Raw genomic sequence first — 18,766 nt, 5'->3', positions numbered from 1 at the left:
CAATGACACGTTTTGAAAACAGGATCCAATCACCACTTTATACCGTACATATTACTTACATTATTTATATTGGCGGTACAACATAGACTTGTTGACTAGTGTTTCTACTAAATTCATTGCATTTATTTTTTAAGTTACGTAGGAATCTTAAAAACGGCCAAATTATACAGCAGAGCGTAATCATGTAAAATATTGGCACCAACAATTTTGTCTCGCATTCCTCAACCCATTGCTTGGGACACCTAATGGATTTTTTTTTTTATTTTGCTGTTCTTTGTTAAAAGGAAAGGAAATTTATCAAAATGCAATTGTACGTAAAAGCATTAGAGATTACCTCGTGTCCAATCCCCCATACCTCTGTGTTTATCACAAAAAATAGATTAAATTACCATCTATCTACCGCTCAGTGCTTTGGGACTCTAACCACTGTCGTGTGTCCGTACGGTACCGGGAAATAAGTGTAGCTTAAAGTGCACACCCACTGTATTTGGTAGTCTTTGCCCGCTATTTTGAAAAGACCATTCCCTAAGGGTATCTGACAGTGCTATCGGAGAGCTATACCTGTGGTTACAGATTTAGATTCCATAGTGATTTAGTAAACAGTAGATAAAATAATGATAATATCACCACACAATATACATATATGTTCATAAGACAAAATATGTTAATGTTCTTGTACCATTATTTCAATAATAACTCACTGTTGTCTTTATTAATACACAAAGCAATACATTTTAGACTATAGTCGTTAACCCTAGCTCTCACTTGTCCAATACAAAACGTGGAACCTATCTACGCCATCATTGTCGGCCATTTTTCAGTGTGATTAATAATAATTTTGGGTGGGATACGTAATCATTGATCACTGTAATATACCAGGAATACTACTCCTGCAGTAATGGTATGATATGTGATACAAATTTTGGTATTATACTAACTTTTTTGGGTGTGATATATATTTTTGCAAGATGATAAATAACTTTGAAAGGTTAAACCATTATTTTGGGTAATATATAACATTGAAAGGTTTAAACCATTTTTGTGTGTGATATATAACATTGGAAAGGTTTACCATTTTTGTATATCATTATGGTAAATAACATTGAAATGTTTAACCATTTTTCATCAGAGAACAACCGTTTTTCACTAAGTATCAGCAACAGACCATCTCGTTGAATGGATTTTAGATGATATAACTGTTCATATATACCGAATACTGTATGGTGATTTGTGTACAGATGTACATTGATGAGCCAGGGGGGCATGTACATTGTCATTATTCTTCAGCATATGGAGGAGGGAATAACAATACACTAAGTAGGCAGTGATAGGATATCCACCTATGCTTTCCCCGGGGATCTAGTCCTGCCTAGGAGACCGTAAAACCACAGGAACCTGAGAATTTGTTACAGTCTACGTGTATTTGGACCTTCCCTAATGTGTATAGCATATTTTCAGACGTTTTTGGGATTGAAATTCGGTAAAAAAAATGACAACCCTCGGTTTTTTATTATATACCCTGTGTAATGTCAAATCCCTCAAATGGTATGCAATCATGTACAATGCTATTGCAATAGTTAATTACAAAGTGAAGACATTATGACAGCTCAACAGAGTAGATGTTTACTGTGTTCGAACTAAATTGTATTGGCTTCCTCTGGATTTGTTGTTTGCATTAGAGAGAATCCAGCTAATTAATTTCACCTTTAGAAACTAGCTTGACCATTTATTAACCTGATGGCGTGTATCATTAAGAGTGTTTAATTATTAAACGAATCACAATTCTACCATATAACGTTCTGATATATTGATGACATGCCGTCTAGACAAGGAACGGTAATACATTGGCAGTCCGATGTACACAACGTTAGGTGTATTTTGATGATTTAATTATCCCAGTTCTTTTTTTGTGATACTTTGACTGTTGTGTATTTTTTTGTGATATTTTGGCTGTTGTGTATGAAGCAGTCAAGAAAAACGGTTTTGAGTACTTTGTCTTTTTTCATTTCTTTCAATGACCACCGTGTAAATTTGCCTTTTCTTCACATTGTGCTATTTTTATTGATTTTAAGAACAATATTATATACATTCAGATTGTCTGGCTCCGCTCCTCTTTTCATTTCATGCAGATACATTCTTTTGATGTTTTTCTTGTTTTGATAAGTCTACCGTACACTGATGTTTATTGATAAACATAATTTATTTATTTCCCCAGCTACGTCGTGTCAATGTTGTGCGGCCTGAACCAACACACACGAGGACAGATACATCTAATATCCAGACGAAGCGGACGGCTTTCGCTAATGTCACCAAAGTTGTGTCAGCTGTATATTGTATCTGTTACGCACCATTCCTGGTTAGTTGTACATTATATCATTCTAGCTATATGTCTGGTCCTTTATATAGTCGAGAAGAATTTATCTTAATAGGAAATCTTAGAAACATCTATAAAAGAAATCAACATAGTTTGAAAGAAAATAAATCAACATTGATTATTACATTATGATGTATGCACAGCTTATTCAGAAAAACTCAATGTATCCTAAACAATGTACGCTAAACAATGTAACTAACACAATGTACGTTAAACAATTTAACTTAAACAATGTACGTTAAACAATGTACCTTAAACAGTGTAACTAAAATAATGTATCTTAAACAATGTACCTTAAACAATGCTACTAACACAATGTACCTTAAACAATGTACCTTAAACAGTGTAACTAAAATAATGTATCTTAAACAATGTACCTTAAACAATGCTACTAACACAATGTACCTTAAACAATGTACCTTAAACAGTGTAACTAAAATAATGTATCTTAAACAATGTACCTTAAACAATGTAACGAACACAATGTACGCTAAACAATGTAACGAACACAATGTATCTTAAACAACGTAACTAACACAATGCACCTTAAACAATGTACCTTAAACAATGTAACTTAAACAGTGTACCTAAAACAATGTACCTTAAACAATGCTACTAACACAATGTACCTGAAACAATGTACCTTAACTCTTTCAGTACCGTTGTCGACTATAGTCGACATGATTTCAAGCTCCGTCTTCCCCGCTGTCGACTATAGTCGACAGACTAAGTTGACGTTTTTAAAGTGTCAGTTTATTTGTTGACAGCATCAACCGATAAATACAATTACCAAATGTAATGTTATATAAAATGTGTTCAAAGCTTTTGAAACAAACACTTTGGTTGATAAATTAGTTTTGATTTCGTTTGTTTATATGTTTTTTCGGTAGAGTAATATTTGATAGTTTCTCAATATGTTCTTAATGTAAACAATAGGGCGGCTTGCTACATTTGCAGTTTAGATATCAGAGTCTAGGACGTTTCAGAGTGATCAATCTGAACTTGATCTTATTTTGTTAAATATTTCTTAATCATGTACACAGATAACACAAACCTTTCTGTTTCAATATGAAAAAAACGACACACCAAAAATGCACATGTAGTCTGCCATTTTGTTTAAAACTTCCGGGGGCGAGCCTAATAACTACTTCCGGTACGGAATCCGGAAAGAACACAAAGTACGGAAAGAATTAAACAATGTAACTAAAATAATACATCTTAAACAATGTACCTTAAACAATGTTACTAACACAATGTACCTTAAACAATGTTACTAACACAATGTACCTTAAACAATGTAACGAACACAATGTACATTAAACAATGTATTAAAATAATGTACCTTCAACAATGTACCTTAAACAACGTATTAAAATAATGCACCTTAAACAATGTACCTTAAACAATGTATTAAAATAATGTACCTTAAACAATGTACCTTTAACAATGTACGCTAAACAACGTTACTAACACAATGTACCTTAAAAAAGATACCTTAAGCAACGTAACTTAAAAAATGTACCTTAAACAATGTAACTTAAAAAATGTACCTTAAACAATGTAACTAACACAAAGTACCTTAAACAGTGTAACGAACACAATGTACCTTAAACAATGTAACTAAAACAATGTACCTTAAACAATGTAACTAACACAATGTACGTTAAACAATGTAACTAAAACAATGTACGTTAAACAATGTTACCAAAATAATGTAACTAAAACAATGTACCTTAAATAATGTAACTAACACAATGTTACTAAAATAATGCACATTAACCAATGTAGCTAACACAATGTACCTTAAACAATTTTGCTAAAACAATGCATTTTGACTGATGTTTTGAATGAGTTACCGTGATCATTGAAACTGATATCCCTTAATTTCATTTTAGATACGTTTGCTGTATGACGTCATTGATAATACTCCACATCAAAACGATCCCCGTCACTCAATCACAATGACGTTGCTGTTTATGAGCCCACTTTTGAACCCGATGGTTTACGTGGCTTGTAACAGGCGTTACAGGGAGTACATTGTACAAACATTCAAGAAACTCTGCAAGGGTAAAGAAACACTAGTGTCCGACTCGTCAGGTCTTGGCACTCAGACGACTCGTGCGTGACCATCGTCCACATGATCGTCAGATTGTACCTAGATTGATTTAATGTTGTTACCAGGATTACTGATATTATTGATGCATGGAATATCACGATATCATGACAATCGTGAATACACACTGTGTTGAACTGTTACCGGTAGGAACCTTTTGATATCTTCTTCTTGGATATGAAATATAGACATGATGTATTATGTCAGGATCTTTGTAATGTAACAAGATATTGGTAATTTAATATTTCGGATTATATCTAACAGCTGCTACGAAATGTTTTGTGACCATACCAACGTCCCCTGCTCTTGAATTAATGATACTATTTTTTTGCCCTTGAGTTTGAATTGGAATTATGATTATGTAATTACATCGGTATTATTCGCTGTATTTCATTTTTCTATTAAACAGTTATATTATGGGATTTATTCAACCACGATGGTATCAGTTTCGCCAAAAGATCGGCAGTCAGTGAACATTTTGTCAGGTCAGCTGCAATTAAATTTGTTTCAAGTATCTTTTATCATTTGTTTTTCAACACTTCTATCTCCTACTAGTACTGTTGAGTTCTGGGAGGACGAAACAATAGTATCATACAGTTAAAATCGACAAATGTCATATATATTAGTACTTGTGAGTTCTAGGATGAAGACAGTTAAAATCGACAAATGTCATATATATTAGAACTGGTAAGTTCTAGGATGAAGACAGTTAAAATCGACAAATGTCATATATATTAGAACTGGTAAGTTCTAGGATGAAGAAAGTTAAAATCGACATATTTCATATATATTAGTACTTGTGAGTTCTAGGATGAATATAGTTAAAATCGACATATTTCATAAATATTAGTACTGGTAAGTTCTAGGATGAAGACAGTTAAAATCGACATATTTCATATATATTAGCACTGATGAGTTCTAGGATGAAGACAGTTAAAATCGATACATGTCATATATATTAGCACTGATGAGTTCTAGGATGAAGACAGTTAAAATCGACATATTTCATATATATTAGCACTGATGAGTTCTAGGATGAAAACAGTTAAAATCGACAAATGTCATATCTATTAGTACTGTTGAGTTCTGGGATGAAGATAGTTAAAATCGACATATTTCATATATATTAGCACTGATGAGTTCTAGGATGAAGACAGTTAAAATCGACACATGTCATATATATTAGTACTTGTGAGTTCTAGGATGAAGATAGTTAAAATCGACATATTTCATATATATTAGTACTGGTAAGTTCTAGGATGAAGACAGTTAAAATCGACACATGTCATATATATTAGTACTTGTGAGTTCTAGGATGAAGATAATTAAAATCGACATATTTCATATATATTAGTACTGGTAAGTTCTAGGATGAAGACAGTTAAAATCGACATATTTCATATATATTAGCACTGATGAGTTCTAGGATGAAGACAGTTAAAATCGACATATTTCATATATATTAGCACTGATGAGTTCTAGGATGAAGACAGTTAAAATCGACACATGTCATATATATTGGTTTTATATTGTACTATTCGCCTATGTCTTCTGTACTTTCACACGCTACATTTTATGATACCCTATACGTCAGGTGTGGTCATACATGTGTCATTTTTTCTTTACAGACATAAAATATATCTCATGGTGTTTGATAATGATATTAACACCACGTTACTAACCAATCTGACGAGGTTGAAAAAAAATTAATTGCATTTATATGTATAATTAGCTGTTTCTACCACAATAGGTGGGTGTTGTAGGAAGTCATCATTACAAATGTTGAATAAAATCTCTGCGTTTTGATTGGTTGATATGGTGACCTTTGACCGGGCCTAGGTGTTTAAATCACGTGGCCTAATGCGTTTTAATTGGCTAACGCTTGTAGGCCGCTTCACGAGGTCCAGGGAATGGTTACGCATAAGACGTAGTTTGCAGTTGTTTTGTCGTATGTTTGATAATGTAACTGATTGCTATCAACTATTGCTTTGAAAACAATAAACTTGCCAATTACATGTAAAGACTTGTAATAGTTTGTAATCCTTACCCAACTTTTCTGTTGTGGTAGAAACAGGTCACACAAACTCGTGTTTGTTTTATGGTGTTTCTTTCAATTCCGTTAGTTATTTTTCCAAAGTTACAAAAACACTTGGTAAAGCTTGTGCTTTTTTAACTTTTGAAAAATAACTTACTCGAGTGAAATAAATACCATATACAACGACCACTCCTTGTGTAACCTCTATATAACTCGTATTATCCGTATTTAGTTTTAAGGTGATGTGTTTATCACGCAGCTAGAGCATTATGTATCATGTACACGATGTTACAATAAGTTATTGTTAATAATGTATATTATACATACAGGTAGGTATAAATAGATACATGTCGGTCATTTAAACATACTCTTATAACAGTAAAACACACAATCGTTTCATCCTTGTAAATATTAACAAAAGCACAATACGTATCAACATCGTAGGTTTATTTTTGCTGGATAAACCCAAATGACAATTGATGATATCACATCTGTGTAGTAATATGATGTAATATGTTTCCGCCCATATTTTTGAAGGTATTGCTAGTCACTGAAATTTGGATAATTAAGTTTAGACCTTAAATCAAACACATCATCATCATCATCATCATCATCATCATTACTTATCATTGTTCATCATAATAATCAAAATAACCCAACCATTTTATCAATATAATGTAATACTTGTTAACACATACCTGTACATATCTGAAATGTGCCGTTTTTGATTTTTTAGATAAAATCTTAAGTACACATACCTCCTTTACAATCAACAGAAAATGCAATCATACATGACCCTCATTAATGTTCAGGCATATGTAGTTACCATTAATGAAATATATAATTCCCCCTGACTTGTTTAAAGGTACGGGTATGGTAACCAGAGCGACGGATCATTAATATTCACCTACCCGTCTATGGGGTCTGGATGTATGTAATCAATACTGATAGTAATAATGATGATTATTATCATTTTCTTAGGATAATATACATGTTTAGCCAAAGGACAATCCTTCAGATGGTCCTCTTGTTCTTAAAATACATTTGTTAGTTCAAAGTTACATAATATTCACAACATACAGAGGTCAAATTATTTCAAATTTATTTTCAACAACATAGAGAAATTCAATTGGATTAGATATCAGGCATAGCCTATCTAAGTCTTCTACTTATGGTGACAACTGGTTGTAAAAAAACAGACAAATATACACACATATACACATTGATATATTGATTTAAGGGGAAGTAATTCCTTCAGTAAGTAGACATGTCCAATATCCTTTAGGAAAGCTACCCTTAAACTAGGGTACTTAATTCATCAGTGAATGATAGAAGACAATAAACCATTGCCATTCATATAAATATACTATTGATAATACATATTTGGTGATATTAAATTTATCCCCCAACATATTCAGGCCTTACAGTCCTTATGCATAACACACAGGCCATACACTGATGAGGATCAAAAGCCAATTTTAGCAAATATATATATCTAAGTAAAGTTACGACAGCTCTTGCAAATAATATGATTATTCCTTAATCAATTTGAAAGGAGCTACTTCATATTGATGTTTAAATCATTATCTGGAAAAAAAGAGAGAAAAAGAAAAAAACAGAATAATAACAATATCTAGACTTTTCAGACTTAATAATAATTTTCACAGAAAACAAATATGCGTGTGTATTTCGTCGTTAAATGGTAAGTGCCTGAAATGTAGCGAAGCAAAAAAATGACATAGTTATATGCTGAATTAATAAAGCATAATCTAAAAACAGTTGAGCTTCAACGGTATCACTACAAGATACATAGAGTTTGCTCCCAATTCGGGTTTTTTTTTGTTTTGTTTTGCTTTTATTATTTTTTTATTATATGTTTTTATAATATACAGTTGTACAAGGTAGCTAGTAAGATAATTATTGCAAAGCTAATACATATTTCTGGAATAGCTGGAGTAAACAAACTTACTTAAGGAAGCTTAAGAAGTTGTTCTGAGCTAAAAAATTCACGTGACATGTAATATTGATATAAACTTTTAAAGGAGGACAAAAAATATAATTTCATTTGGTCACCTAGTGTTCTCCAATGATGATTAATACATGTTTACACCATTATACCTCTCATTAATTGATAATAATCAGATAATGACAATAATTTTAAAACGGAAATATATCAACAAATATAGTGTTGTATGGAATATCTAAAACAAACCGTACTGTTTTTGAGTGTTGTACCTGGTTTAATAAGATTTTGGCAGTATCAATCCAAACTGTTAGGTTAATATAAGGAGAAATATAAGAGGCATTAAATATTTGATTCTGAGGGACTGCCAGGGTTTGTAGGACCTGGTGAATAAGCGAAGTGTATGTCACGGTCTGGTGATAAATAGGGATGTGTGTGTCACGGCCTGGTGATAGATTGGGGTGTATGTCACGGCCTGGTGACAGATTGGGGTGTATGTCACGGCCAGGCGACAGATTGGGGTGTATGTCATGGCCTGGTGACAGATTGGGGTGTGTGTTACAGTTTGGTGACAGATTGGGGTGTGTATATCACGGCCATGTAGTGACAGATTGGGGTGTGTGTCGCGGCCTTGTGACAGATTAGGTTGTATGTCACGGCCTGGTGACATATTGGGGTGTATGTCACGGTCTGGTGACAGACTGGGGTGAATGTCATGGCCTGGTGACAGATTGGGGTGTATGTCATGGCCTGGTAGTGACAGATCGGGGTGTATGTCACGGCCAGGCGACAGATTGGGGTGTATGTCACGACCTGGTGACAGATTAGGGTGTATGTCACGGCCTGGTGACAGATTGTGGTGTATAACACGGCCTGGTGACAGATCAGGGTGTATGTCACGGCCAGGCGACAGATTGGGGTGTATGTCACGACCTGGTGACAGATTAGGGTGTATGTCACGGCCTGGTGCCAGATTGTGGTGTATAACACGGCCTGGTGACAGATTGGGAATATGTGTCACGGCCAGGTGACAGATTTTGGTGTATGTCACGGTCTGGTGACAGATTGGGGTGAATGTCACGGCCAGGCGACAGATTGGTGTGTATGTCATGGCCTGGTGACAGATTGGGGTGTGTGTCACAGTTTGGTGACAGATTGGGGTGTGTATATCACGGCCATGTAGTGACAGATTGGGGTGTGTGTCGCGGCCTTGTGACAGATTAGGTTGTATGTCACGGCCTGGTGACATATTGGGGTGTATGTCACGGTCTGGTGACAGACTGGGGTGAATGTCATGGCCTGGTGACAGATTGGGGTGTATGTCATGGCCTGGTAGTGACAGATCGGGGTGTATGTCACGGCCAGGCGACAGATTGGGGTGTATGTCACGACCTGGTGACAGATTAGGGTGTATGTCACGGCCTGGTGACAGATTGTGGTGTATAACACGGCCTGGTGACAGATCAGGGTGTATGTCACGGCCAGGCGACAGATTGGGGTGTATGTCACGACCTGGTGACAGATTAGGGTGTATGTCACGGCCTGGTGCCAGATTGTGGTGTATAACACGGCCTGGTGACAGATTGGGAATATGTGTCACGGCCAGGTGACAGATTTTGGTGTATGTCACGGTCTGGTGACAGATTGGGGTGAATGTCACGGCCAGGCGACAGATTGGTGTGTATGTCATGGCCTGGTGACAGATTGGGGTGTGTGTCACAGTTTGGTGACAGATTGGGGTGTGTATATCACGGCCATGTAGTGACAGATTGGGGTGTGTGTCACGGCCTTGTGACAGATTAGGTTGGATGTCACGGCCTGGTGACATATTGGGGTGTATGTCACGGTCTGGTGACAGACTGGGGTGAATGTCATGGCCTGGTGACAGATTGGTGTGTATGTCATGGCCTGGTAGTGACAGATCGGGGTGTATGTCACGGCCAGGCGACAGATTGGGGTGTATGTCACGACCTGGTGACAGATTAGGGTGTATGTCACGGCCTGGTGACAGATTGTGGTGTATAACACGGCCTGGTGACAGATCAGGGTGTATGTCACGGCCAGGCGACAGATTGGGGTGTATGTCACGACCTGGTGACAGATTAGGGTGTATGTCACGGCCTGGTGACAGATTGTGGTGTATAACACGGCCTGGTGACAGATTGGGACTATGTGTCATGGCCAGGTGACAGATTTTGGTGTATGTCACGGTCTGGTGACAGATTGGGGTGAATGTCACGGCCAGGCGACAGATTGGGGTGTATGTCATGGCCTGGTGACAGATTGGGGTGTGTGTCACAGTTTGGTGACAGATTGGGGTGTGTATATCACGGCCATGTAGTGACAGATTGGGGTGTGTGTCACGGCCTTGTGACAGATTAGGTTGTATGTCACGGCCTGGTGACAGATTGGGGTGTATGTCACGGCCTGGTGACAGATTGGGGTGTATGTCACGACCTGGTGACAGATTAGGGTGTATGTCACGGCCTGGTGACAGATTGGGGTGTGTGTCACAGTTTGGTGACAGATTGGGGTGTGTATATCACGGCCATGTAGTGACAGATTGGGGTGTGTGTCACGGCCTTGTGACAGATTAGGTTGTATGTCACGGCCTGGTGACAGATTGGGGTGTATGTCACGGCCTGGTGACAGATTGGGATGTATGTCACGGCCTGGTGACAGATTGGGGTGTATGTCACGGCCTGGTAGTGACTGGTTTTGGTGTTTGTCTCGGCCTGATGACAGATTGGGGTGTATGTCACGGCCTGGTGACAGATTGGGGTGTATGTCATGGCCTGGTGACAGATTGGGGTGTATGTCACGGCCTGGTGACAGATTGGGGTGAATGTCACGGCCAGGCGACAGATTGGGGTGTATGTCATGGCCTGGTGACAGATTGGGGTGTGTGTCACAGTTTGGTGACAGATTGGGGTGTGTATATCACGGCCATGTAGTGACAGATTGGGGTGTGTGTCACGGCCTTGTGACAGATTAGGTTGTATGTCACGGCCTGGTGACAGATTGGGGTGTATGTCACGGCCTGGTGACAGATTGGGGTGTATGTCACGACCTGGTGACAGATTAGGGTGTATGTCACGGCCTGGTGACAGATTGGGGTGTGTGTCACAGTTTGGTGACAGATTGGGGTATGTATATCACGGCCATGTAGTGACTGATTGGGGTGTGTGTCACGGCCTTGTGACAGATTAGGTTGTATGTCACGGCCCGGTGACAGATTGGGGTGTATGTCACGGCCTGGTGACAGATTGGGATGTATGTCACGGCCTGGTGACAGATTTGGGTGTATGTCACGGCCTGGTAGTGACTGGTTTTGGTGTTTGTCTCGGCCTGATGACAGATTGGGGTGTATGTCACGGCCTGGTGACAGATTGGGGTGTATGTCATGGCCTGGTGACAGATTGGGGTGTATGTCACGGCCTGGTGACAGATTGGGTGTATGTCATGGCCTGGTGACAGATTGGGGTGTACATTGCATGTCACGGCCTGGTGACATATTGGGATGTTTGTCACGGCCTAGTGACAGATTTGGATTTGTGTCGCAACCTGATGACAGATTTGGGTGTTTCATTGCCTAGTGACAAATTGGGTTGAACATAAAAAATCAAGGTAATTTTTAGACTACAACAACCAATAAAAGGACAAATTACATGTCTCCCTGTCGTTTTTGCGGTCACAGCTGATATTTGATTGTTCATTCTTTGTCGTTGTAGAGCGTGAAGCAAGGAAAAATACAGATAGAATATCATCTAGCGATACACGACATTGTGTGTTATAATAAATAAGTTATTACAATATATGATTGAGCTTGAAGCACGAAGGAAAACAATAGAACGTCATCCAGCGTGGCATATCCTCGTGTGTTATATATATTTAATAAAATAGTTATAACAATCTATAACTAATAAACAAAAGCGTTGCTGCATAAATAATTCGCTTACATTTGCTAAAGTCAATAATACATGATGGGTACATATTATTTCCCGACGTGTAGAGTTTAATATAAGAATTTCCAACGTCGGAAGTAATTGTCCTCGTAAGGGGATCATCCATGAAAAATGAAACATTTCGTAATACTTTTTACAGTTCTTCCAAAATATCGACAATGAATTTCCCGACGTAATTTTATTCTATATAACATATCTTTTGTCAAGCATATATTTGTTTTATTAAATCAATTTGGGAAGAATTAGGCATGACAAAGATCCCATATGTGAAATGTAAACATATCAATTAAGATCAATTAAGTCGTTTTTCTGACCTCTTGGAGAGCAGTTTCCAGATCTTTTGTTGTGTTTTAATATCAGTCGCCCCTTTCAAACATGTACACTGAAGTAGTATGATACCTCGGGGGTATGTTTTCGTTCCCTTACCTGAAGTTTACCTTACGGGATAAGAGAAGTATTTGATCATCACAAAAAGAGAATAAAAAACCTTCAAACTCTACATGATCTATAGTGAAATAACTACTTGTCATGTTTTACTTGTTTCTGGCCTTTGTACACATCTTATTTCTCCCAGACATAAATTTTGCGATGTCTACAAGAACCATGGAGCCAAAGACAGAGATGAAAACGAACACCGCCACAAGGCCGATACCCTGGGAGGAAGGACGTTCATCAACCGCGCAACTCAACTTCCTCTTCCAAGACGACGTCTCGGTCTTCTTCACAAACAGTTTCGATTTTAATTCCTGAACAATGGCCATTTGATCCTCAACTGTCAAATTTCCAGCAACTCCCTGTCGATAACAGGGGTTACATGAACAATGCTCTGTAATATCTACCGTTGGCACCGGAATCACATTGGTTGATACAGGACCTGTCAGTGTTTGTCGTGTGGTTACCTGGGAGATCTGCAACAAATTAATGGTTAAAACTCGTTAAAAAAACAGCCGTATTAACTTGTGACACTAATAAAAACCTGCTTGGGAAACCCTTAATGTTAGAATCGCTTCAGTAAATGGTCGAATTGGCATTGGTCACGGATAGATCACGTTAAAATAACATTTCCACTAAACATCTAATTCTCCAATCTTTCAAAGATTCTTTTTTCATTTACTTGTTCAAGATTGCTGTGTTAATCCCGAATGAATTACCATATTGAATTTTAGTTTCTCTACAAAGTTAAAATTTCAGTAAAGAGTTAAAGTTTCCCTAGAGAGTTATGGTTTCTTACAGAGCAGTTATGTTGCAGGACCTTTATATGAAAAGGAAACATAATTAAAGATGATTATACCTTCACATCACCGCTGTTTGATGCCAATCGCGTGCTCGCTATTATGAATTTTCTCAACTCGCACGACAGATGTCCCCCAAACGGTTCATTCTTCGATCGGACAATGAGTGTTTTCTCTGACTGTAATACTACTGTGGTGACAGCGAAGCCTGTTGACGACACATTTATCCAGGATACACTTTCACCTGTGAGCTGAGCTGCTATGTCCACGAGGTCATCCATCCTGGCTACAAGACCGACCTGGCAAGGTGTGTACGATTTAGGAGGAGGAGTGACGGCGTAGGATTTACTGTAGAAAATCACTGGTGTGGGGAAGTATAAAGATGGATTTTCATTATTGTCTGTCGATTTGATAAACTGAGCCACTAGAATACGGTTACTTGAGGAAATGTGGCAGAATAGACATTCCATCTGAAATTCTATTATGTCATGGATAGGATTGATGACGTATTTCAGAGTTCTATCACATGTTGTGATGTTAACATGGTTGTGGTCTGTTGAAGATAATATTTGAACCGCATCAGATCCTCTTCTAACCAGAATGTATTGTTTCCCCCAATATGAAACAGGAGGCAGCGACTCTCCCAAGTGGTTCAGTCCATACGTATTGGAAACACTTGTCCGGTCTGCTCCTACAAATACCCCAACCTTGTTGTTGGATCTCACAATCACTCCAGAAAGATTGGCCTTCGACAGCAGCTGAAAGGTTTGAAGATTGAATAAAGTCAGATGGAATTCTTCTCCTGCCACGTATGTTTTGCCGTCGAGTTCCAGAACACCTTTGAAGTTTGAGGGGAACACAACAGTGACATTCGTAGAATCGTCTGTCACACCCACTACCGCTAAGATGCAGTTAGCGTTATAACGACAATAAGTAAGAACCACGTGATTTGTACCTAACTGACTGTCCGGAAATGGAGTAAACATATCGCCAGAGTCAACCGAAGTCCTGTCAACACAAACGATTGGAGTGTTTCCCTCCGTGATTATCCTCAGACCTCTGTTCTCCTTTCCTGTCTTTTGGAGTCTCGATAAATATGTTGTATGGTTTGTAAGGAGGACACCATTCTCCCTAGCGATGTCAATATGATACAGACCGGTCGTATTTACCAGTGTGATGTTGGTATTGTCGTCTTCACTAGCAATAATGCTTGTTGTTTCTTCACTACCTCGACCCCGTTCATTTTGTATGAAACAAAACGTAAACCGTTCACCGTCAGCCTGATAGAGACCTTTAAATAGAGAAACTCCAATTTAAACTCTTCCAAGAGTGTTATAACAATATGATTCAAATGTCTGTATGTGTTATCCTCTGCTACTGTTTTACTGTTTTATTTTACTAAGACAAGATGAAACAACAAAACTTTCTATCAACCTGGCCTTGATCGTATGGTGGTATTATTGACAATAAGTTCCCTCCTTTTACTAGTAATTCGAGTAATACCCTAGATCTGCCCCCATTGACGATTGTTCTTGTTGTATTTATACATAATGCCTACGTGACGGATTTGATGGCTTACCAAATTTGAGCAGAGCTGTCAAAATAATTCCAATTTTAGAATTAATTTAAGATTTCCTGGCACCAAAACTGTGTAACCAAAAAGACCTACAAGATGTCCGAACCTGATGAGGTATTCCTCGGACACGTATTAACCATGTAAACTCATCAGCAGCTTCAGTCACATCAACGTTTATAAGCACAACTATAATATCTATGTCGTAGTTTATGACGGAAACTTCCACGACTTACATAAAAACCTGTATTATCACCACGCATTAAATAACCGTCCACAAATCCTTATTAACCTCATCTAGAACAATACCCTATTTATTCCGATACTCTGCGACATAAATACAGTTGTACACAGTCACTAGTGAAGTAAAAATGCTTCGCTGTAACCATGGTTCTTACATTACATAGCTGCTCTTCCAGACTTCAAATTTGGTTGCCTCCCGTCGTCAGATTTTTCGGAAGTTCTTACGCTGTATCCATATATAAAATCATTTTTGGACAAAACGTCGGTTATTATGGTAGCATCTTCACGCGCGAGAAATTGTTTTCTTTTGTTTTTTTGTTTTTTTTGTTGTTTTTTTTTTGTTTTTTCCTGTGCATGTCACGCTAGCATCCACCTTCGGCCTACGAAAGCCGAAGGGTTCATGGTTGTTTTTATCTACTACTATATAGATTACTCTAACTGTATCTTATTGTAGTTCTTGTACTGTTTATATATCGTGTGCTATATGTGTGTCAACAGTTGGAATTGCTCCTTTGTCCCATGTTAACATTTCAAGTAATTCGTATTATGTAGACATACATTTGCAAGGATCTAGTGTTATCCGGAAAATAACCGTTTATGTTACTTCTTTGACACACAACCCCCCCCCCCCCCCCCCCCCCCCCCACACACACACACACACACATAAATATATGCATTTTCCAACTACACGACGCGTTACTCTACAGACTTGATAAGGCTCGATAACATGCAAATCATTACGTCATACAGTTAAATCTATAATAAATGTTAAAAACTACAACGAAACATATACATATATACATAGTACAATACATTCAGATATATCAATAATCATTTGGCACATTAATTGATATGAGGTTCCGACAACCTGCATAGGGTCATATATCTTGTATGTCAATTGAAATAGATGAAAAAGTCAATCATACCTATGGGTAGTATTATTCCAAAAAAGAACACATAATATCTGCCGGGCACGTACATGCTTGTTATGCCTATAAGTAAGAATATCCACAAGTCATCTAGCAAACTGCTACGTTCCAGAGTAGGGACGTTGAAATCCAGGTGTCCATGAAATACGGTAATGCATCCAAAATGAAGCCTGTGGAGCGAGATATCAGCGTTTAATAATTTATTTCTATCTAGTATTGCCTTTGAAAGTATTTCAAATATATTCACCAGTAAAATAGATTATCGATGAACACTAAGTTAATTGATATCAAAACATTCCTTTAAAACATGTCGACAAGAAGATTGCTTATCTTATGAAGAAAGATAGTTGAGAGAAACATCGAAATTAATCGGTTTTTTTCCCCGTGACAAGCAATAATACAGAACTTGTGCAAATGTCCAAGTCTAAATAGAAGTCGACATTTGTAAAAAGACATAATAATCTAATTTGGAATTTAAGAATGCTGTAGGGTTGTACAAAGATAGTAACCAGTCATGATGTGGACGTCTTACGGCCATTTAATAGAGACATCAATCTGACAATAAGTACTTGGACACGGTGTCACGGCACCCTACCTAGTCACTATATCATTACATCCCACCTAGTCATGGTATCACTACATCCCACCTAGTCACGATATCACTACATCCCACCTAGTCACGGTGCCACAGCACCCTACCTAGTCACTATATCATTAAATCCCACCTAGTCATGGTATCAATACATCCCACCTAGTCACGATATCACTACATCCCACCTAGACACGGTATCACTACATCTCACCTAGTCACGGTATCACTACATCCGACCTAGACACGGTATGACTACATCCAACCTAGTCATGGTATCACTACATCGAACATAGTCACTGTATAACTACATCCCACCTAGTCACGGTGTCATTACATCCCACCTAGTCACGACATCACTACATCCCACCTAGTCAGGATATCACTACATCCCATCTAGTCACGGTATCACTACATCCCACCTAGTCACGGTATCACTACATCCCACCTAGTCACGGTATCACTACATCCCACCTAGTCACGGTATCACTACATCTCACCTAGTCACGGTATCACTACATCCCACCTAGTCACGGTATCACTACATCCCATCTAGTCACGATATCACTACATCTCACCTAGTCACGGTATCACTACATCTCACCTAGTCACGGTATCACTACATCCCACCTAGTCACGGTATCACTACATCCCACCTAGTCACGGTATCATTACATCCAAACTAGTCACGGTATGACTAAATCCCACCTAGTCAGGGTATCACTACATCCCACCTAGTCACGGTATCACTACATCCCACCTAGTCACGGTATCACTACATCCCACCTAGTCACGGTATCACTACATCCCACCTAGTCACGGTATCACTACATCCCACCTAGTCACGGTATCACTACATCTCACCTAGTCACGGTATCACTACATCCCACCTAGTCACAGTATCACTACATCTCACCTAGTCACGGTATCACTACCTCCGACCTAGTCACAGTATCACTACATCTCACCTAGACACGGTATCACTACATCCCACCTAGTCACGGTATCACTACATCCCACCTAGTCACGGTATCACTACATCCCACCTAGTCACGGTATCACTACATCCCACCTAGTCACGGTATCACTACATCCCACCTAGTCACGGTATCACTACATCCCACCTAGTCATGGTATCACTACATCCCACCTAGTCACGGTATCATTACATCCCATCTAGTCACGGTATCACTACATCCCACCTAGTCACAGTATCACTACATCCCACCTAGTCACTATATCATTAAATCCCACCTAGTCATGGTATCAATACATCCCACCTAGTCACGATATCACTACATCCCACCTAGACACGGTATCACTACATCTCACCTAGTCACGGTATCACTACATCCGACCTAGACACGGTATGACTACATCCAACCTAGTCATGGTATCACTACATCGAACATAGTCACTGTATAACTACATCCCACCTAGTCACGGTGTCATTACATCCCACCTAGTCACGACATCACTACATCCCACCTAGTCAGGATATCACTACATCCCATCTAGTCACGGTATCACTACATCCCACCTAGTCATGGTATCACTACATCCCACCTAGTCACGGTATCACTACATCCCACCTAGTCACGGTATCACTACATCTCACCTAGTCACGGTATCACTACATCCCACCTAGTCACGGTATCACTACATCCCATCTAGTCACGATATCACTACATCTCACCTAGTCACGGTATCACTACATCTCACCTAGTCACGGTATCACTACATCCCACCT

At 38.5% G+C, this 18,766-nt stretch overlaps 2 protein-coding genes across 2 annotated transcripts in view; one reads left to right on the top strand and one right to left on the bottom strand.

The window, feature by feature from the left end:
* The window catches only part of LOC117335883 (C-C chemokine receptor type 4-like), a 43,118-nt gene extending 36,616 nt beyond the window's left edge, over positions 1 to 6,502 (top strand). The window contains exons 2-3 of the mRNA XM_033896139.1: positions 2,216 to 2,356; positions 4,270 to 6,502. Of these exons, the coding sequence (XP_033752030.1) occupies positions 2,216 to 2,356; positions 4,270 to 4,500 (372 nt within the window). The 3' untranslated portion in view covers positions 4,501 to 6,502. The remainder of the gene's footprint in view (positions 1 to 2,215; positions 2,357 to 4,269) is intronic.
* Positions 6,503 to 8,891: 2,389 nt separating this feature from the next.
* LOC117335882 lies at positions 8,892 to 10,754 on the bottom strand. The gene has a single exon (XM_033896138.1). The coding sequence runs from the start codon at positions 10,752 to 10,754 to the stop codon at positions 8,892 to 8,894; it is 1,863 nt and encodes a 620-aa protein (XP_033752029.1).
* Positions 10,755 to 18,766: the final 8,012 nt, after the last annotated feature.

This window comes from Pecten maximus, chromosome 10, assembly GCF_902652985.1.
Source record: "Pecten maximus chromosome 10, xPecMax1.1, whole genome shotgun sequence".
Classification (NCBI taxonomy): domain Eukaryota; kingdom Metazoa; phylum Mollusca; class Bivalvia; order Pectinida; family Pectinidae; genus Pecten; species Pecten maximus.
The sequence above is the reverse complement of the archived record's forward strand: the minus strand, read 5'-3'. Positions and strand labels throughout refer to the sequence as shown.